At 43.8% G+C, this 23,289-nt stretch overlaps 1 protein-coding gene across 1 annotated transcript in view; it reads right to left on the minus strand.

The window, feature by feature from the left end:
• The window catches only part of PDE8B (phosphodiesterase 8B), a 114,152-nt gene that overhangs the window by 57,985 nt on the left and 32,878 nt on the right, over positions 1–23,289 (minus strand). The window contains exons 8-12 of the mRNA XM_014585912.2: positions 18,498–18,586; positions 11,087–11,165; positions 8,384–8,524; positions 6,755–6,843; positions 4,148–4,205 (exon numbers count right to left, since the gene is read on the minus strand). Coding sequence (XP_014441398.1) covers positions 4,148–4,205; positions 6,755–6,843; positions 8,384–8,524; positions 11,087–11,165; positions 18,498–18,586 — 456 coding nt within the window. The remainder of the gene's footprint in view (positions 1–4,147; positions 4,206–6,754; positions 6,844–8,383; positions 8,525–11,086; positions 11,166–18,497; positions 18,587–23,289) is intronic.

The raw sequence follows: 23,289 nt of genomic DNA on the forward strand, positions 1-23,289 counted from the left end.
CTACACGAGTCTGACTCTCGGACCATGGCTGTAGCTTCCTAAAAATCCCACGGTTTGAGTCATGTGTTTGGAGTTGGGTTTTGCCCTCGGTAGAAGGCCAAAGTCTCAGGGTGCCTAGGTCCTCATGCCCTCACTCACTGCAGCAGCCGAGGTGGGCTCTGAGACAGGACACAGGGGTAGCACCAAGGCAAAGGAGCCCAAAGGAGAGCGGGGGCACCTGGGGGCCCGGGGCAGACTGTGCACCTAAGAAAGAAGTTTATCTTCTAGAAATGGGGTTGGTTGGCACATGTTTTTCTGTAAAGGGCCAGAGGGTAACTATTTTAGGCTCCGTAGGCCAAGGCCCTGCTGTAACTATTCAGCACTGCCGTGTAGGGTGATAAGGCCACAGGCCCCATGCGCACGAGAGAGGCAATGTCCCAGTAGAACTTGACTGATGACCCAGGTCCCATGTGGGCTGTAGGCTGCAGTCTTTTTTTTTTTTTTTTTGGAGAGATTTTCACTGTAGGGCGCGTGCGCTCGCCAGACAGACAGAGAGAGACATAGAGACAGCAAGCGAGAAATCACCCCCCAGGGGGGATGGTCACGCCGCAATCCCTTCTCCTCCATTCTCCTCTTGGGATCTTGGGCACGCATGCACATGCGCCCGGCGTGAGTTTTAAGCCACCGGGTCCGGGACACGAACCGCGGTCAACTACGTGGGAGTCCAGCGACATAGCCATTACGCTAACTGCTGGTTCCCAAGGCTGCAGTCTTTTGAACCCTGTCCTAGATCATCTCGAAACAAGCCCTAGACAGCCACCTTGAGAGCTGGTGTCGTGCATCTCCTGTGCTCAGTCTGCTCTTCCCTGCGTGGGTGCTTTTTGTCCTGCTGACCTCGCTGTGGCCTCACGGCTTCTGAGGCAGAGGTGGAGTGCGCCCCTGGTGCCAGCACGGAGCAGGGGTTAATCCATGTTCGGGGAGGAGACAGATGTGTGTGTGGAAGAGAAGATCTTCACAGCAGACAGTCCTCAGTGCGCATTTCCAGCCTCTTAGCAAAAGGCTGCTGTGTTCACTCGGGAAACAAGAGCTCTGTGGCTGACAAGCGCCACCAGAAGACAGCAGCCTGGCTCACAGCTCCACTCCTTGTTAACATGCAAACCCACAGACTAATTTTGGCATCAGGGCTAGAGTCCAGAAAGCAGTGTCACCAGAACCACCTGCAGATAGGCTGCTTCCTGGGGTGGGGGGGAGAGGGTAACAACCTCTCCCCAACCCCCCCGCCCCTGCCCCCATCACCACTCATTTCTTCCTCCTTCACCGAGGAGGAACAAGACTACAGCTAGCTGGGGAAGTGCAAAGGCTGTTACTGGAAAGTCTAAGTGTCTCCCTAGGCCTGTGCAGCACCATTAGGTGACGTCAATGGCTCGGGTGTTCTAGCTCTGTTCTCAGAACAGTGCTAATTCATGGCAGGCAGTGAGGTGCTTCTATTTAGAGCCTCAGAAGAGAAGAGGTAGCCCCGTGCTCCTGCATCCTGAAAGCCTGTGCTACGAGCTTGCCCCTGTGGCCAGCAAGGTAGGAAGAATTCAGAGCAGGCAGCAAGCCAGGACGGAGACATTTAATTTCATTCAAGCTAACCAACGGCTGGAAGGCCTACTGTGTGCCAAGCAGGGTGGGCACACAGACAAGCACAGACCAGAAACCCTGCTAGAGAGGAGAGGGTAGCTTAGCACGAAAATAGCTATAATGGTGGGGGTGTATTTGACACAAAGCAAAGAAGGTGATTTGGGGGCCTTGAGGAGGAGGGTGCTTCCTGGCTGGACCAAGGACAGGCAGACTTTGGGCATGCAGAGGTACAGGGAGACGAACGGGGTCTGTTCATTAAGTGAACAACGGAGGAAGAGCAGCAAGGCTGAAGTGAGAAGGGTGTGCTCGATGTGGCCGTGAGCTGGGCTTGCTTACTTTCTGGGATGAGAATGACTGAGTCCAAGTGGGCCATGTCCTCTCCTGCAGATCCCCAGCCCAGAAAAGCCGGTTTGCCCTGCTGTGTTCAGAATTTGTCTCAAAAGAGATACCAGGATTGCCCGGCCTCGCCCTCTGCCTGTGTCACCTCTCACACAGACGTCATTCTTCCTCCTGCTATGTCTCAGCTGGCTGTTGGAAGACAGCATTTTCCTACGATAGTCCATTCTTTCTCTCCCAAGAGGCAAGTCCTTGGAGCATTTCATTTCATTCAAGCTAACCAACGGCTGGAAGGCCTACTGTGTGCCAAGCAGGGTGGGCACACAGACAAGCACAGACCAGAAACCCTGCTAGAGAGGAGAGGGTAGCTTAGCACGAAAATAGCTATAATGGTGGGGGTGTATTTGACACAAAGCAAAGAAGGTGATTTGGGGGCCTTGAGGAGGAGGGTGCTTCCTGGCTGGACCAAGGACAGGCAGACTTTGGGCATGCAGAGGTACAGGGAGACGAACGGGGTCTGTTCATTAAGTGAACAACGGAGGAAGAGCAGCAAGGCTGAAGTGAGAAGGGTGTGCTCGATGTGGCCGTGAGCTGGGCTTGCTTACTTTCTGGGATGAGAATGACTGAGTCCAAGTGGGCCATGTCCTCTCCTGCAGATCCCCAGCCCAGAAAAGCCGGTTTGCCCTGCTGTGTTCAGAATTTGTCTCAAAAGAGATACCAGGATTGCCCGGCCTCGCCCTCTGCCTGTGTCACCTCTCACACAGACGTCATTCTTCCTCCTGCTATGTCTCAGCTGGCTGTTGGAAGACAGCATTTTCCTACGATAGTCCATTCTTTCTCTCCCAAGAGGCAGACTCCAAGGACTTGCCTCTCCGGTGACTTCATGGTATTAATGAACATGTCCTGGTTCCTGATGAATGCCTATGAAAACGCACACAGACATGGGTACTGCAGATGTCCTGGGACAGCTGCCTGAAGCCCATCACAGGCTCACCCACTCACCCCACTTTCCCTTCAGGGGCCATGCTCTTAATATTCTCCCATGGATCTCCGACTCCAAGGACTTGCCTCTCCGGTGACTTCATGGTATTAATGAACATGTCCTGGTTCCTGATGAATGCCTATGAAAACGCACACAGACATGGGTACTGCAGATGTCCTGGGACAGCTGCCTGAAGCCCATCACAGGCTCACCCACTCACCCCACTTTCCCTTCAGGGGCCATGCTCTTAATATTCTCCCATGGATCTCCTTGCCTGGCCAGGCTTCTCCTCAGCCTCCACCTCACCTGTCTGCCATGCCTGGCTGAAATGGATTATACCTCAGAAGCCCTTAAAGACCTGTCCCTACTTATGAAACCTACATCCAAATCAAAGGCCATGGTTTGCAAGTTTTCAAAGATGGATCATTGGTAGTTACGTTTGCTGCGTGCTTTTTGATCAAGAAATGACAAAGCATGACATAAAATACATTAATAGTAAAAGTATAAACTGAATAGAAAAAATACCTATTACAATGTTGCTCTTTATTATACTACCTCAGAGAGTTCTTAACTATAGAAACTTATTAAAATTCTATTAGAAGACAACTTTCAAATGTGTTGTTTTGCATGATCTAATGGGAAGAAAAAAATTCACACTACTAATTTGGAATGATTCTTGTTTTTGATATGAATTCGTAGGGTTGAAATGCTCAAGTGAACATACACTTTTATTTGTTTAAGAAATTAAGATAGCGGGACAGGCAGGTGCTGTGGTGGTTAAGGGTGCTGGACTCCCACATGGTGGACTGGAGTTCAAGTCCTGGACCTGGCAGCTTGCTTTCTCACCACTCCCCACCCCCGAGTCAAAATGAAAATAAATAAATAAATAAATAAATAAAGTAAAAAAGAATAATTCTTTAAAAAGAAAATTAAGATAGAAAAACCAGCACATTTTTTATTTGGAGGAAGACTTTTATGCTGTCATAAAACATACTAGCCTAGGGAGTCTCTCAGCCACAAGCTAAATCTTCACTGATGTGCATTACTAATAGAGTGATACAGGCTTTCTGGGGAATTTAAAAAAGTTGTCAGAGGAGCTCACTTCTCCCACAAACCTTCTTAATTGGCAAGCACAAGAAGATACAGGGAAAGACAAGCAGAGAACAGAGGTGAGAATGTAACACATGGTCAAACTGACAAAGCAATGGAGTGAGCCGAATACTGTACCTTATTATTGTCAGTGGTACAACACAGTTTCTTGAGGGAGACAAAATGCCTAATTTTCCTAATAACATAAATAATCAGTTATTAGTGAGTCAGATATGAGATGATTCAACAAATTAGCAAAGGAAAACATCAACAGAGCCTTCTTAACACAAAACTCTGGGGTCCGCCCTAGGGCAGATTTAAACTTCAAGTGAAACCCAATCTACAGAAAACACATTTTCACACAGAGCCTACACATGCCTTCAGAAACTGGGCCTCCCTTATAACAGCGCTGGCTCTGACACACTTTCCTAATGGGTATTTCATCTGTAGCCGAGGCCTGAAGTTTGGCTCCTGGGATGCAATCCTGCTACAGATAAATTGGTTTGAATTCTGCTGACACTTACAGTTTGATAGCCTCTGCAAAAAGCGAAAGATTCATTGGGACAATGGCCAAATTTCGTGGTTGCTGTTTTTATATTAAACATCCGATGTTCTTTTACACTATGGTTGTCATAATAATGGCATTTTTCAGGCAGAGAAAAATCCTCTTATTTCAAGGTTGTGGACAGGATCCTGAGGCGCCCCTGCTCCTTGGTCTTGTTCATTATGACAAAGAGAAGCAGGCAAAAGATTACAAGTGCCTCAGCCTGGTGTTCAAATCAGCTCAAGGTAGATTTTCCACTGACTATAAAACCATGAAATCCAGAGAGTTATTGTTATACTTTATGCTCCAAAAGCTGTTAGAGCCTTGACTTTCTCTTTCTCTCTGTATCTGTTTCTGGTTCACTTTTCTCTGGACCACTCTGAAGAACCCAGAAAAAATACTGGCTAGGGCCAACAGGTGGCCGGTGATTGAGGCACTGGACTCCCACATGGCTAACGATGGTTCAAGTCCTGGACCTGGCAGCTTGCTTTCTCATTTTCCCTCTCTGTCTCTCTCTCTCTCTCTCTCTAATCAAGCTGAAAAATGACAATAATAAAATTAAATAAATGATTCTTTATAAAAGGAAAATACTGGCTATTCTGTAACAAGCTTCACTTGAATAAGAGAAATAAAATTTCCCTACTTTCAATAAAAATTACCTTTGAGAGCTCACTGCCTATAAATTGGGGAAAAATAACACTGGAAACTGTCTGAATAAAAGAACTTCGTTCTCTTATCTGTAAAACCAGAAAGCCCAGAAAATTAATTCTGATAGAAATGACCAGGCAATAGTGTACATCTCCTCTGCTTTGATTACTTAATGGTGCTGGTCACACACACACAAAGTGATTCTGAGCTTCAGTTCTCTGGGAGGATGGTCCAAGGATGATGGTGAAACAGCATGGCAGCCACGGGCATTACCTTCATCCTGTGGCTCTGAGCCCTAACCCCGATGGCAATGGCCACATGGAGGCTGGTGCAACTCAGGGAAAAGGCCTGTGGGCAGCCTCTTTCCCCAGCTCATCGCCCTCAGTCAGGGTTTACCAGAGCCCCACCATCCAGAGTGAAGCAAAAAGGGAGCCACAAGTTACACAACAGCACAAAATCCCGAGTGGCACTCTCTGAACTGACGGGAGAGTAACTGTGAAACCAGCCCGACAAGTACAATTGGAGGGGGAACAACCTACGGACACTTTGCCAATTTCATGCAACGTCTAACTTTCTAATCATGCAACAATTTGCAACAACTCAGGTCATCCTAAGAGTTCTAGGGGAGACTGTCCTTGCTCTAGTTCTTGGCAAGATAACCGCTGGGTTGTCTTTTTCTGAGATATCACAAAAAGCCATGTGTGCCTTATAAGCTCCAACTGTGAAGCTGGTGTTGATGTTCAGGCTGGTTTGCAAAGTCTCATCAGTGATGCATCGATAGGGGACTCCAGTGGTTTTGTAAACTTCCTCATGAAATCTAAGTAAGGGAAGGAAAACTGCATATTTTCCTTATAACTCCCCCAAATAAATTGGCTTCGCTGGTTATGTGAGAGCCGATGGAATTGGACACCCTCAGCTCCTGGCCAGAGACCCCTCTTTCCACATCCAGTGGTATCCAGAGCTTTTACCCTGTGGAGCAAGCCAAGAGCCAGCCTGAACAGGCAAAGCCAGGCCTCAAGAAGGCACAGGTTGGATCCATGTGTACTGAGGGCTGAGGCAGGAGCCAGAGGGCATGTTGTTATAGGACAAGGGACACCTTTAGAAATTGAGCCTGTTTAATGAGGGTCCTGTGGACAATCCAGTGGAGGTGGGCAGCAAGGGAGCTGGGTGGTTCATAAGTGACCGTATGCAGGCTGGTTGTGGTAGCACACCCTGGCAGACACTACTGCTCAGCAGGCTGAGGCCACACAGGAGTCCTGGGTTCGATTTTGATTTCTGGTCCATGCTACAAGCAAGGTGTGGTGGGCACCTATGGTCCCAGCTGCTTGAGAGGCCAAGGAGAAAACCAAAAGCCGTAAGTAGAAAAGGTAGGGGGACCACATCTGAGAGTTGCTGCCTTCGGGTGGAGGTGCCCTTGGCATAGTCTACATACATCAATCCTGCTGCACTGGTGGAGCTGAGGCTTACACTGACCCTTCCATATCCAAACCCAATGCCCACCAGGGCCCTGAGTCTTTATCTTCTGCTATAAGAGTTGAAGAATTTGCTCTCACCCTCCTTGGCCAATCACTGGGGTGATCTTCACATGCTGTTGGATACTGTCCCCGGATTTCCGTCTGGCATAGTAGACACCCTGCCATTCCTACATGGACAAAGAGAGCACTTGAAATCCTTTGGTCAAGGAATACGGCTGCTCCTCCAGAGGGTCTCTACAGGCTGAGGAAAACAATTCCTGCAGGCCTTCATTACATTCCACAAATCTGCTGCATTGTTGTACCCCCAGCAATGCTGACATGGCCACAATGCATGAAGACAAGACCACAAGATCAACATGTCCACTGCCAGGCTGTCCCAGGACACTTGACCAGTAGGTGGAATTTTCACTGTCAGCCCTAGGAGTACTGTGGTTCAGGTCAAGGGGTTCTCCTGAGGTCTCTCTCAAAATCTTCACAACCACCTGTGAGCTTGGTATTATCATCCTTGATTTACAGATGGGTACACTGAGGCTCAGTGATTCCAACCTATTTGCCCACAGGAAACAGAAGATGTGGTAATACATTCAGTTCTCTTTAACTCTCCTTGGAGTCCACCATCCTTCTAACATCCGACCAGGCTTCTCTAGGGTTGGTCAGTCTCCTAACAGTTTCCACAGAGAGCATGAAGATTCTTCCTCTCTCTGGACCCTGAAGATTTGGCTGCAATAAAGTGCCACATGACCACAGAGGGACCCAGGGCCAGTGCCACTATTTCCAGAGGGAGTGGCTCAGTGAGAAACTGGGATTTTCTAAAGTCATTATTTGCCCCTTCTCTCACAAAACGTGGCTACCTGTGACCAGATGGAGTCACCGGATGTGTGACTGTATTCTTTTGGCATTTTTTTGAGGGAGTATTTTACAATGTCCTGTTTCCTTTCCAATCTCACTGCTCTAACTTTTTATTATTATTATTATTGATTTTGGTCAGCATCTATAATTCAAATTAATTTTATCCCTGTAAAATGGTCCCTCTATTCAATTAATACAACACATATCTAATCACTTTACATCAGAAAAAGGAAGATGAAAGGAATACTATGTGAGGAACTATTCTGAATGCTTAAAAGGAAATGCAGAGGCAGTTTCAGCCAAGAGCACCCACTGGTGGAGAGAGCTTAAGGAGAAATTCCTCCTGCATTTCTACCACTGCCTCTATTGACCGGGATGAGACGGAAGCTTCGGGAGGAACAGATGCAGCAAGGAGGAGGCCACACAAGGATACTGAACAGCAATGAGCAAAGAAACAGAAAAGGAAAACTGATGAAAAAACTGGACCCACCTGCAGATGCTGATATTAGATACTTCCAGTCCCCCCTAAACACTGGAGAAACTGAAAAAACACACAGCAGCTTTCTGGGTGGAACTCTGCTCAAAGACAGCCATGACATTCTAGCTGCGACAGGAGGGTACATTCACACATAGGACGAAGAGTCCTTATATAGAATCATCCATTCAATGTCATGATAAGCACCAGATTCAGCGACCCAACGCTAACTCAGAAATCAACTCATTTTGCAAATATAAGTGATCTTCCACTTCATTATAACATTATTAAAGAGGACAGTCTTAAGGATGGGACATAAAGACTCAAGGACCATAATGCACTGGGGAAGGGGTCTGTGGCCTTATTTTGCTGGTGTAACTCACCTTTCCCTTCTTAATGCACGTATTGATGGTGTCGAGCAGGTCTGCCCGGTTCTTATCGCTTTTGGGCAGGTCTGAGAGTTCTTTCCCCAGCAGCTCACCTTTGTGGTAGCCCATCATCCTTTCAAAGGCTGGGTTGACATACTGTGAACAGGAGATGGGTACAGATAGGTGTGGGGACACGAGGCGGTATTCATGACATATTGCTGTGTCCTGTGGGAACACACTTACAGGGACCCAGGAATATCAAGCAAGACGTGCTTAGAGTGAATGTCCTCTAATGCAGGTGCTGACGGTCCCCTGTCCCTAATCTTCTTCCCCCACAATACTGTCTCCCTCCTAAGCAGCAATTTATTCATTCAACTGCCATCTCTGTCCCTTGAGGGCAATAGAAAGAAACTCTTCAGCCTGAAAAGAGCCAGAAGCCCTGATCTGGCAGTACCAGACTCTGGTACTCATTCATCATGTACTGCACTATGAATAATAAACTCAGTGACTGAATGTAAAGTAGTAATAATAATAATAATAATAATAAATATCTTTTAAAAAAATCTCAAGTAGAAACAGAAATAAAAATAAGTGAGAGTTCAACTCTACAGGTTGTGGCTTATATTAGTTCTCTCTCTACAAGGCAGCAAACTAATCTCTCACATTTCTTTTCCAATTGCCACTCCCTATTAATCAGCGCTGTGTTTAGGGGTCACTTCTGGCCTATTCTCAGCAAGAAATCTACCCATGCTTCTGGGCCAGAGCAGCCGTCTCAGCATTGGGCATGGGGCAGACATGCAGGGAGGTTCCTCTGGGCTCATACTGGGCCACTGGACTTACAAGTTTCTTTCTTTCCCAAACTGCTCTGGAGCCTGGAACATGGAGCTATTACCTCAGTCGACTCTTAGCTCCTTTCCCCACCCTCCAATTTCTTTTCAAAAGTAGTAATAATAATAATAATAATAATAATAAATATCTTTTAAAAAAATCTCAAGTAGAAACAGAAATAAAAATAAGTGAGAGTTCAACTCTACAGGTTGTGGCTTAGATTAGTTCTCTCTCTACAAGGCAGCAAACTAATCTCTCACATTTCTTTTCCAATTGCCACTCCCTATTAATCAGCGCTGTGTTTAGGGGTCACTTCTGGCCTATTCTCAGCAAGAAATCTACCCATGCTTCTGGGCCAGAGCAGCCGTCTCAGCATTGGGCATGGGGCAGACATGCAGGGAGGTTCCTCTGGGCTCATACTGGGCCACTGGACTTACAAGTTTCTTTCTTTCCCAAACTGCTCTGGAGCCTGGAACATGGAGCTATTACCTCAGTCGACTCTTAGCTCCTTTCCCCACCCTCCAATTTCTTTTCAAAGAACAGTCACCAAATGAGGAGCCACGTGGAAGGAGATATGCAGCAGAGAATGTGAGAAAAATGTGAATATTTCTGCATCTGGATGATGGATTTCTTTGGGCATAATTTACATCCATCTGCTGCTTCGGAAATGTTCTTACCAACTGTAATCACTCCTGCCCTTGGCTGTGTAATCGCGGCAGGCACTGGTGACGCAGACACTTGGTGAGCTGTTCCCTTGGGAGCAGCGCCTCCATTCACACAAGTAGCCTCAAGAGTTGAAGAGGATGGAAAGGTGCTCTGGCCATCAGCCCTCAGGGCGTTGGTGAAGAGGAAGGGCCTGTGCCATTGTCTTCATGGAGCTCTACATCCCGTCCTGACTGCATCACTTACATGTGACAGCACTGCCCTCCATTGACAGGGTGGAACACCATGTCCAGCGTGGCTCCTACTCCCTGGGTCGGCCCTCTAGTTCCCTGGTCCCTGATTACATGCTGCTGAGCAGTCTGTATGCCCCCACCTGAGCCTTCCCCAGTGCCTTCTCTGCTCAGAATGCCCTTCCCCACCTGGTGGCATCACTAACTCCAACTCCCTCTCTTCCTCTAGGAAGTGTTCCTTGACTACCTACCCATCTGAGTTGGTGCCACCTCTAAGAGCTCCCTTGACTCCAGTCAGACTTCTAACAACTTGTTGCACTAAATTTAAGCTTCTGTGTATCTCTTGCTTTCACTAGGCATTACAATCCTCAAGGGCAAAGGGTATTTTATATGTATCTTGAGATAGCCAGAATGGTTTCATACACACTTGATGAATGAACAGGCAATACTAGAGGATGTGTATTCCTTACTTGTTGACTATATTGCCAAGCATTTTTGTATGTGTTTATTCTGGTTTTCCCATTAGGTTGTAAATATGGGTAGAAGTCATGGCCCTTCCTTCTTTCTAGGGCTCCTGTAACCTCAGAATGTAGTAGCTACTCCAGAACACAGACTCTGGAGCCAAGGCACCCAAGTTCAAATCCTGGCTCTGACCATAACTAGTTACATAGCCATGGGCAAATTACTTAACTTATTCAATCCTAAGTTACCTTATCTGCAAAATGGGTAGAATAGTACCCAGCTCATAGGACTGTATTAAGGAATAAATGAATACGTGCAAAATGCTTAGAACTGGGCCTGGCACACAGCGAGTACCATGTAAGTGTTTTAAAGAAAATATGTAGGTAGTTAGTTTAGACAGACGGAGGTGTGGAGAGATCAAGAGAGGGAGGGAGGAATGGACAGGTCAACAGGCAGACAGATATTGAAAAAGGATGGCTCAAACCTGAAAGATTCTATTTTGATATCTGATGACATGAAGTGTTTTCTTCCATACCTGAATCACATGGTCATCACTTGTTATTTCTATGGCTTCATGACAGTGATCTAATGCTGTAAACACTGAATTACAGGCCCTGAAAGGTATAAAGGATTGATGTTAGTTTTTCTACAAAAACTGTGACATTTCAACTATTAATTTAACAAAGTAAACAGACCCCAGACTTATTAAAACCCTATTAATTAATTATTAGTATATTATTAATACAGTCTGAATGTTGGTGTCCTCCCCCTGTTTGGAACCTAATGCCCAATGTAACAGGATTAAGAGTTGGGAGGCCATTGGAAAATGATTAAGTCACAAGGCCCCCACCCTCATGAACGGGATTAGAGCCCTTGCAAAAGAGCCTTGAGCAAGCTACCCTATCCCTCCCACATGTGAAGACATACAGAAAACACCATCTCTGAGGAAGGAGTCTTCAGACATTGAACCTGCTGGCGCATTGATGTTGAACTTCCCAGATTTCAGAACTGTGAGCAACAAACTTCTGCTGTTTATAAATTACCCAGTTTGAGGCATTTTGTTTTAGTACCTTGAAGAGACTAAGTTGGTTATTAATATGTTGAGAAAAAAGTAGTCTTTCAAACTAAATGCATAAGCCATAATATATATCTTTGTGTATACAATACACAGAGAAGTGGAACGGACTACGTGTGTGCTAAATGAAACCACCATGCTGACACAAGAGAATCAAGATGCAGAGACTGTCTCGTAAGTCTTCTGTTTCCTTCACAATTGTGATCACGAAAAAGTCAAGTACCCATAAATCAGGAGAACCCTAAGTAAGCCCAAATTGGACCTGAAGTAGTCTGACTTTTTGCAACAGTCGCAGAAACATTTTTTTCTCCTTTCTTACTTTTGTAATACTACTCTGCTTCCAGCCATACCAACTGCCAGGAAAAGGAGTAAATAGGGCAGAATTTCTGTCACCTCACCATTGACCCTATGTGGCACCCCAGGTGAGGGCTTTTCTTAGCGACCTTCCCTGTAACACTGAAATCAGGCTCTCTCTTTCTCAGTGATAATTTTAACTAACTCCCAAAGCAAGAGCAACTCCAAATACAGTAAGCTATTTACTGCCCAACAGCTAGAGCTTTGTATTCCTACTACTATCCAAAGAATCCTGACAACAGCTTTCTTACTCATTATAAACAACAAAAAAAGTTGATTTACTAGACCGATGTTTCCTCTTTTAAAACAAATTCTTAAAATGTTATTTTTTTCCACTCCTAAGGGCAGTTTAATTTGCCACCCTGTTTGGATCTGTTCTTAGGGAAGAAGGCAGAAAGGAAGGGGTACAAGCTGCTTCTGTATTTTTCCAGAAATGAGATCCCGAGCAACTTTTGTCTTCACTGGCCTTTGGTTTCCTTGTCTATCAAATGAGGATAATAAAACAGGTTTCTGTTAGGACCGAAACAGTTTATGTGAGCTATTTCTCAAAGAGCTTGGAACAATATAAGAATTCCACACATGGTACCAGTTATTATTTGTAAGATCACAGAGTAATATTTCTTTGTTCTCCAAGGTTTTCAAAAGCCGTTGGTGAAAACTAAAATGAATCATAACCTAACTTTTCTCAAGAGTATACCTGAAATGTCAAGCCAAGAATTGTATTCAATAATAGCGAGGTAACCTGCTTAAGAGTGAAGGATTTTGGCCCACTGAAGATGGTGTTCCCATAGTTGCAGAGATGAAGATATCAGTGGGTGACAGAACAAGTAATTACTATATGGCTTAGCTGAGTAGAGAGAAAATCAATCTAACACCGCTGAAATTCCTGAGGGATACAGCATATTTTCTTAAGTTGCTCCAGTTCACCTAATTTGAACTATATACTGTTCTATTACATCACTGCATTTGATAATAGGATCATTTAAAATCAGAAAATAAAGGGGGTCAGCAGGTGACAGAAAGGTTAAAGCACTGGACTCCCACATGGCTGATGGTGGTTCAAATCCTGAACAGTGGCTTGAAACTCATGCTGGGTGCATGTACGTGCATACCAAAATTCCAAGAGGAGAATGGAGGAGAAAGGATTGAGGCATGGCCAAACCTGGGGGTGATTTCTCACTTTCCCTATCTTTGTCTGGCAAAGGCACATGCCATATGGTAAAAACCTAAAAAAAAAAAAAAAAAAAGGAAAAAAAATTCTTTCCTACCTAAGTATTTTCTCTAAAGTATAATACCTGGATGTCTCAACTAATATAAACAGGCACTTTAGAGGATTATTGTTTTTGTCAATGAAAGAGCTTGTCTTCATACATGCATCTTAGAACTGACCTCCAAAATGTACCCATTAAACATTCGTTTTATGATTATCCACAAGGTATAAACTCTTTAAGTGTAAGTCAATAGAATGAAGCAAATTCTTATCAACAGTTGAAGCCAAAGGATGTCAGTAGAAACAGTGTAGTCTTATTCCCCCGTGACAAACACTGCCGGACTGCATCGCTTATGTGGGCTTTCAACCTCTTTTGCTTGATGGTTCTATTTAAATAAACCTGCAGCAAAATGAGGTAATCAATTTGAGTCATGTCACTGGAGTTTGGAAACTTAATTGCTTGTATTAATTATTCATACTTTTCAGGCAGAAGAACTTTAGCTCTATTCATTTTCTGTTCTTGGTAACCAACACCTTTATTTCTGCATCGTTCAGGTGAAGAAGTTAGAAAGTTGGCAAAAAGAAACACAAGGGAAAGGTAACTTCCACATCAAAACCCATGAACTATTGGCCCTGTAACCACTTCCTGTGCCCCTTCTTAAAGCATTTGAAGGCTCAAAGGAAAAGGCAAATATTACAGGGATCCAGGTAGAAAGTCTAAAAACATAGGGTTTGGATGTCAATATGGAGAGCACTGCCCTGAAATGTCGGACACCGGGATTTGCCAGAGCTGCCGCCAATGTGCTCGGCAGCTATGGTCATGTCAAGAGCCTCTCTAGCTCTCAGAGTTTTCTTCTGTTAATTGTGGCTAAGACAGTTGGATTACATGATGGCCAAAGTCCCTTCCAAAAGTACTCTAAACTCGACTAAAACATCAGACACACACACATACGCACACACACACATGCTGAGGCTGCCTGGGGCAGGGGTAGGGCAAGGTGGTGGCTTGTAAAGAGGAGATTCTATACAGTCTACATCCCAGCAGGGACAGAAGATGAGTGGGGAGTGGGGATGAAGCAAGAGTTTCAGGACTTGAAAGCTGTTTTCCACGTGTTCCTAGGTAACTGTGTTGTAGGGAGCTCATTACTTTTTTTTTTTTAAGGTCTTGCTATAGGGTGCATGTGCTCTCTAGAGAGATACAGAGACAAAGTGAGAAATGATCCCTCAGGGGGGATGGCCACACCAGACTATCTTCTCCTCTTGGGATTTTAGGCATGCATGCACTCATGCTCAGAATGATTTTCAAACCACTGGGTCTGGGACTAGAACTACAGTTGGCCATGTGGGATCCCAACCACTCTGCCACCTGCTGGGACCAGGTACTCATACTTTAAGCCTTTGCAGCTTGGTTTCCACTCCTGTGACACAATGGCTGTGTCACAAACCTAGATGACGATAACGTGCTCTACGAATGTCTGTTAATACCAAGAGATGTAATATTCCATGGAATACAGAATTTTGCCCATTGAAAACTTGGATTTTTTTTCCTCTGAAATCGAAGACTGCTACTACCTGAAGATTTGGAGTAAGATAAACATGAAGATTTGGGTGTAACTCCTAGACTGACTCATGATTGAAATAATTAAGCTGGTACTGAGTTAGTATAAAATGATCAGTTTAGATTCTTGATAGTAGCTAACTCATTATCTTTGTTTTACATAGAATATGTCTTTTCATGATAAAGAGGCATAAGAACATTAGAAGGTATAAATGCTCATCATTTAGCCCAGATTATTCTAGTCACTCTCCATTTCATGAATTCTGTTCAAAAGAGTAACTCATCAAATATTCAGAGAAATGTGACTTAGGTCTCACCTCTTTAGAAGTTATTATACATAATGGAATCTTAAAATTAGATCACATTTTTTTGTTTGGTCAGATCAAATGACCCTTCTTCTTTCTTGGTTAAGTAAATATGGTCACACACATGGAGACCTGGACAAAAGTGACCACCCTTAACACGACATCATCCTGCAGTACTGGCTGTCCTTGCAGAATGACAATAATGTTACATATTTAGCTGCAGCCGAGGGCGGAATTGTAGGGGAAAGTATTACATAATTAGACTATAATTATTCTGGCATTGTATAATAAAGAGCCTCATTTTCCTAGTCTGCAACAAATGGCAAGGTTGCTTGCCTGTCCTGGGGTGCAGGTAGATGCTCTAGATGTCCTTGAATGCCCTACAGAGCTGGAGAAAGGACATGGTATGGGTCGTTGTTCCCCCATCTGCTGGGCCCAGATTAAATATACCTGAGGAGAGCTAACATGTGTGAGTGCTTGCATGAAAACACCCCCAAAGGGGGACAACTTGGATAAGCTTAAGGCAGAACCAGCCCACAAGCAGCAGCTGAGGCTGGTGCAGAAAGTAAGAGGTTCTGTAAGCAAAGCAAACCCTCCTCCCAGGGGCCACCGCCTTCCTGAGTCAAGTCCATTCGCCAGCTTCACACTGATTGGTATAAAGATTTTGAGCCTTTTCACTATAACCACAACAACCAGTCCGATTCCCCAACCAGTCCTGGGCAGTGTGGAATGAGAAGGTTTAGTACTTACTTGCCATTAGGTACTTAGAAACTTGCAATGCACTGAATCTGATGATACTTGGAGAAGTTTTCATGCCCTGACTCGAAGCAGATGGCCTCAGCACAATAACCTAAAGCCTTTTATTCATGCCTTTGTGTTGGCTGGGTGGTCTATGTCAAATTGCCAAGTCTGTCTTTGCCCATTCAACATGGACAAGGTGCCCTGACAGCCCTGAGTAGCCTCCCAATGCCCAAAGCACACTGAAGAACCTGTACCACATCTCTCCCTGGCACCTAACGTGTGCTGTCACATTGAATGCTTCCTAAGAGAACAGATGCACAGCTTTAAAATGAGGGAACTGCTTATCAAACCAAGAAGGTGCTGGGCTATTCAGATTTTATTGTGGATAATACTCAATTAAAACACACCAAAGTCCCCCTTTCCTATTTATCCAAAATAAAAGTACTAAGCTTACCCCTCAATTAAAAAGTAGAGACCTTTAGGAATAAAAACAATTAACATACATTATTAAAAAGCATAAATTACTGAAGTCAAAGCAATGTGGTTTTCGAGAAAAATTCTATGACGTGCTCTGAAACTAAAAAAAAGTATATATATTTATGTGTGTGTGTGTGTGTGTGTGTGTGTGTGTGTGTAGATAGACAGATAAATAGATAGATAAAAAGAAACCATGGGCAGTGGGCATGGTGGCAATCTGGATGTAGTCCCGGCTGGGAAGCTGCGGTAGGCAGATGACAATAGACAGATCTTGTCTAAAATAAAACCAAACCAAACCATGGGATTTAATTCATACATTCAAAAAGTCTGTGATAAGAGTCCTCACCAAAGGCTGTTACCTGAATTCCCCAAATATTTGACTTCCCAGTGGTTTAAGGTTCTTTTTAAATACTTTCCACACACCTCAGAAAGTGACTATTTATCCCCACCATCCCCCTTTATTTCTTAGGGTTCTCTATCCACCAAAAAGAGACTTCCCTAAGACGGTATAGCCTAGGAAAACCTGCTTCTGTGGGTTGACGCCAATCCATTTCTGTTTCCCAAGGACAGAGGAGGAATAGGTTTAAAAAGGTTTTTTGTCATCTTTGAATACAAAATGAGTAATCAAGATAAGATGTATAATCATCACAGGGAGATGATATCTTACACATTTTGCACGGAGCCTGAAACTATCAGTGACCTCATAGAGGTCAGGGAAAGATGCCTCTCATAAGGAACTTTCTCAGCATCTTATAGCCTGAAGCTGCTTGGGGCTTGCTCTCCCAGAGGAAAAGGGCTGGCAAAGAGTCTCTTCCCCTTGGGCTGGAGGAGGGTGGGTGAAAATATCAGGGCACAGATGCATCTCTAAGCAAGCCTGAGCAAGACCGGACAGGAGCTTGGATCCTGATATTCCAAGAGGGCTCAGAAACAGAGCATCCCACAGCCGTGCATTCAGCCAACAGTCCAACAGCAAGAGAACCGCATCCCAGGGCTGAGCACCAGTGAGAAGACAGCTCTCAAAGTGCTATACCAAGGTACTGCAAAGGTTCATGGGAAAATGGGATGAAAGTACATGTTTAGGATTAGCAGATGATGTGGAGGTTAAGGTGGCTGGATCCCACATGCCGACTGCTCTGTTCAAATCTCAGACCCTGCAGCTTGAAAACCACACTGGGCATGTGTGCACGCATGCCCAAAATCCCAAGAGGAAAGTGGAGGAAAAGGGACTGTGGAATGTTCATCCTCACTGGGCAGTGATTTCTCATTTTCTTTCTCTTTCCCTGTCTGTCTCTTTCAGGGGCATAAAAGCATCCTATGGAAAAAAAAATTTTTTTTTAAAAGTACAATTTTTGGGGGGTGCAAAAATAAATAAAATAAATGCACTTTTTCTTTTCTTTTCTTTTCTTTCTTTTTTTTGGAGAGGTTTTTGCTATAGGGTGTGTGTGCTTGCCAGACAGACAGAGAGAGAGAGACAGAAAGCGAGAAATCACCCCTCAGGGGGGATGGCCACGCCACAATCCCTTCTCCTCCATTCTCCTCTCAGGATCTTGGGCCTGCACGCACACGCGCCCGGCATGAGTGTTAAGCCACCGGATCCGTGACTCAAACCACAGTCGACTACATGGGAGTCCAGTGACATAGCCATTATGCTAACTGCTGGTCTCAATAAATGCACTTTTTTTTAGTAATATGCATTTTCCAGACCATTTTGAGACTTTTCGTCTACCTGTAAAGAGACTTCCGATCAGTTTCCTGGAGATACTTCAGGCATTTTGAGACCACAAACAGACTTCACAAAGTTGTTATTGTAGTTATATAGCATTTATTATGGTTAGGATAATAAATATATCCATAGGTTTCCCCTATACATAATATTCCCAGTAGGAATTTATAAATGTTGAAAGTAGGAAGTAGAAAACAATCCTCAAAGGCTATTCTTAATCTTGATTTAGTGGTACAAAAATTAAACATTACTTTTCCTACGCTATAATTTGTAAACTGCTGTGAATAGTGGAAAATACTGTCAAAAGAAGAAATGCTTCCAAGTTATTTCATTATATCAAGGAGACCCGGTTTAGATACTTCTGTTTACCAACTGCCATTATCCGTTTAATGGCTTCGAAATCCCTGGGATTCAGCTAGGAACCTGTGACCAGCAGCATGCTGACAGATAAGATTTTATGAAGAACTGTGAACATGGTGTTGCTATCTTATTTTGTTACATACCGTAATTTGAATTGTGAGCGAACTTCTCCATGCTCTATTTGAATCAGCTCATTATAGCAAGCAATTATGCTGCTGTTCTCCATAAATCTCTAAAAGAAAGCAAAGATAACACATAAGACATATATGATTACTTCTTAGAGAGTCAAAAAGAGAGACATACGTTGTTCCTGTCCCCAGGTAACTGTTACATAAGACAACTAGTGGGTAAGATGAGATGGAATAAAACAGTTGTCAAGGTATTGCAAATGCTCGTCTCAATGTATGGGAAACAACAGGCCAGGTAACACTGCACACTTCACTCTGTTCATAACAGAGGTGAGATAAATTTCATTACGAAGACTCACAGGAAAATAAACATGCAAGGGCACACAAAGTGTCCCCAATTGCGTAATTACTCGAACGTGTTGCTTCACTGCATGAATAAAAATATCACCTAAAACCCAACATGCAACCTGTTCAGCATCACCACACTGTGAAGGATCTCTTCTAAAGGAAGAGGCTGCTCTTTGCTTCCTTCCTAATTTTCTGAGTATCTAAGGCAGAGCTTCATGGGATAGATGTTTAAAGCTCAATAAACTCATCAACAAATGAGAAACAACTCAATTTAAAAATGGGCAAAGGGTTGATCAGGCATTCCTTGAAAGAGGGCTTGATCAGGCATTCCTCAAAAGAAAATACAGAAATGCTTCCATACATGTTTCCATACATGACTAACAAGGCCATGAAAAGATTCTCAGCATCGTCAGTCATTCTGGAAATACATACCAAAAGCACAATGAGATGCTGCCTCATACCCACCAGGATTGGTAAAATGTTAAAAAAACGAAAATAACAAGTGTTGGTGAGGACATGGAGAAACTGGAACCCTTGCACGTTGCTGGTAGGAATACAAAATGATCTAGTTAATAAGCAAACTAGTGTGGGAGTTTCTCAAATAGTTAAACACAATTATCCTATGACTCAGTAATTATATTCCTCAGTATATACCTCTAAAAACTGAAAAGTGGTATGGTATTCAAACACTTGTCCATACATGTTCATAGCAGCATTTTCTACAATAGCTCAAAGATAGAAACCACCCGAATGTGCATCACAGAGGAATGGATGCACAAATTGTGGTGTGTGCATACAATGGAATATCGTTCAGTCATAACACAGGAAGGAAATACTGATACGTGCTACAACATGCATGAGCCTTAGACAAGCACTACATGAAAGAAATCCAGACATGAGTCATCACCTATTGTATGAGTCTATTGGTATGAAACACCCAGACGAGGTCAATCCACAGAGCTGGAGTACAAATGGCCTGTGGTCAGGCCTGGTGGAGCGGGAAAGGGAGTGTAATGGAACAGGGTTTTCACTGCGGGCTAATGAAAATGTTTTAGAACTAGATAAAGGTAGTGGTTGCACAACACTGCGAATGTGCTAAATGTCACTAAATTGTTCACTCTAAAATGGTAAATTTTAGTTTCATCTCAACTCTAAAAAGTTTCATGTGCTTATGAAGAACCATTAAGCACCCACGCATCCTAGGTCCGAGTTGCTCAAGCCCAGAGTCTGAAAGAGAGCAGGATCTTCTTTACATGACAGTCCTGAAGTGACTTTTTTACATTCCTTATATATGATTTTTACATTTATGTGTCTTAATATTATATATATATATATTATTATTATTACTCATTGAATACACAAAACTGAGCACTTCCTCACATGAACATGTCAATGCTTAATGAGAAATAATGAAATCAGACAAAAAAGCAAGCAAGAGATAGCAAAGGAACATATTTAAGGACAATTCTACTTAGGAATGGGCAATATGTCTTACATCTTCATTTATTTTTTTCAAAAAGGTCCAGGGGCTGGTAAGCAGCATGGTGGTTAGGGTGCTAGACTCCCGTAGAGCCAACTGCAGTTCGAGTCTGGACCCTGTGGCTTACTTTCTCTCTCATTCCCTCTCTGGTGAGCATGCATGCCGTGTGCCAAGTTTTTAAAAATTTTAATAAATAAAATTAAATAAATAATTAAAAAGAAAAAAACAGTCCAACCATCGTAGTCCAAGTGACGGGATGCCACTGCAAGAGTCTGGGGCCACGTGGAAGGCCTGGGCTGGATCCTTGACCCATCTATCAGCCAGGTATGCTAATGCACACCTGTAATCCTAGCTAACTGGGAGGGCTTGGCAGAAGATCACAATGGGCAAGACCTCATCAAAATATTTCTCTCTCTCTATCTCCCCTTGTATTCTCTCTTTCACTAAAATAAGAAAAAAAATAAGGTATAAATATACATCATGCAAAAATATCTGAGCATATGACTAATAAACTATTAAACAGAAAGATAACCAGAATTCCAAAGTATTCCAAACCACCCCGTCACATTTTTTAGCCTCTCAGATGGCTCGACAAATAGAGGGGGAGAATACCAGGCCCTAACAGAAGGTACGTTTCTGAGATTCTTTCAGCCAAGTTGGCCAGAGAAAGAATCAGTCCCCTTTCCCCTTCCTGTCTTACACACACACACACACACACACACATATACACTTCCATACATCTGGAGTGAGTGGAAGGCTTCTCTCTGGACCTCTGGTCCCCTACTAGTTCATGTGGAGGCTGAGAAGGGCTGACACAGAGGGGGAATACTGTCTCTTTGATTTACGAAGCAAAGTTAAAGTATAGTTATAAGTAACAGCTTTTAACAGCTCTGGGAGTTGTTAGCTGATGATCCGCAACAACAACAACAACAAAAACTATGAAAAAACATGTTTTGAAAATGTTGGGATAAGCAGAGTTAGCAGGTATCTGTACTGTAAGACTTATCAGGGCATTTAATATGCTGATATGCAAGGTTGCTAATGTGCACCACCAATTCCCCAGGGAGGGAGAAGGAATCCCATCTTCATGGATTCAAACTGATATGACCACAGAAGCCTTTTATAATGGAGCACTTACTAAGAGTTTTGGGAACACTAGTGTTCTGTGGAAGAGCTTGGGAAATAGTATTTTGGTGGAACCAACCTAAAGTTTGAAATTCAACCACGTGCATTTATTTGTGTCTTGACTTGGTCCATGAGCTCACTGTGTCTTGACTTGGTCCATGAGCGTGAGCTCTGGGAAGCTCTTTTGCTGTTTTGAGCCCATTTCTTCCTCTGCAAAAGTGGAGTAAATATCAAATCCTTTATATGCAGAGGAGGATGAAGTAAATCACCTGGAACCAGGTCCAACAAATAATACATTGCAGCAACCCACTTCCTACTGCACAGGAAGCCACTCTACAGAGAACCAAATCCTACATTTATGCCTAGGATATTGCATGAATGTAGTAAGAGCTCTGTAAATACTTGTTGAGTTGAGAAAGCATCACTTCAAGTAGCAAAAGAGCACATGAACATTGATATAAGAAGAGCTGCAACTGCCCTTTGCTCAGATGCTGGTCTCTAAGAGGCTTAGCATGAACTATGCTTTGGTGTAGTCAGCTGTGTGTGCAGAGCTCCAGAGGTGTCAAGGGGGATGCTGTAGGATACTGGATGGCACAACTTGTTCCTGGATTTCCACTCAGAGACCATAGACCGAAGCATTGGCCAATTAGCTAGCAACACAATGGCCGGGTTTCAGCAGGTGATTTAATACAATTGAAACAACTCTAAGATAGGAAACAACCTCACAGAAGGCAAGAATTTCTACATATTTGGAAAGGTGTTTGGGTAGAGAGATGCCAAAGATAGGATTTTGTCCCAAAAAGGAGAATGGCCACCTGGAGTTCAGCCTTGGCAGATCTCATGCCACAGTAACTCAGGGAAAGCCACTGCAGGTGCAATGTGCTTCCCTTGGAAGAGCCCAAGATACCAGGGCACCCTGACCTAACTGGTAGATGGTCTCCATCAGACAGGGCATGAGGAACACCAGGTGGTTCCTGACAGGGTCCATTTTTCACGCTCCAATCACCCTGGCTGACTACAAAATCAGTGACATAACTAAACAGAGAGAAACAAAATCTTCCAGGGCAGCATGGACAGGTTACAAAAAGAGTAAAAAAAAAAAAACAATGGACATTTTGTTACTCAAAGAGCGTCTATTGTTTCTACCAAGCTTTTCTGTGAGCAGATGAACACTCTCAGCCCTTCAGACAAGAGACTATCACTTCAAACAAGACCAATTTCAAGCAACTGGAGCCGGGTTCACTGAGTCAAAAGTTGCATTCCAAAATGACACTGCATAACACTTACGTGGGTCTTTATCGATAAAACCCATAGTGTGTCCCCGCTATTTTCCAACCATCCCCTAGATAATGAGGAAATCTTACGTCCTCATACTCCACCAGGTCCTGACTTCAATAAAAGAACATTGTTGGACTAGAGTGGTTAATACTACACAGAAGATCTATGAAGCCTGTGAATAATTTTAGAGTTCTTTTTCTTAGAAAATGAATGGGCAGGGCCAGCAGATGGTGTGGTGGTTAGGGCAGCTGGAATTCCGCATGACCAACTGTGGTTCATGTCCTGGACCTGGTGGCTTGAAAATCATGTGGGGTGTGTGTGCATGCATTCTCAAAATCCTGAGAGGAGAACGGAGGAGAAGAGATGGCAGTGTGGCCATCTTCCCTGAGGAGTAATTTCTCACTTCCCTGCTCTCTGTTTCCCTCTGTCTCTCTTCTCTATAGCAAATGTGTGTGCCCTATGGCAAAAACCTAAAAAAAAGAAAAAGAAAAAGAAAAGAAAATGAATGAGTAGGGAGAATAAGTCTCAGCTACGGCTCCTTTGCTGACTTTCCTTCTTCAACTCTTCATTCCTAAA

The sequence above is a fragment of the Tupaia chinensis genome, unplaced genomic scaffold (assembly GCF_000334495.1).
Source record: "Tupaia chinensis unplaced genomic scaffold, TupChi_1.0 Scaffold000099_1, whole genome shotgun sequence".
Taxonomy (NCBI): Eukaryota; Metazoa; Chordata; class Mammalia; order Scandentia; family Tupaiidae; genus Tupaia; species Tupaia belangeri.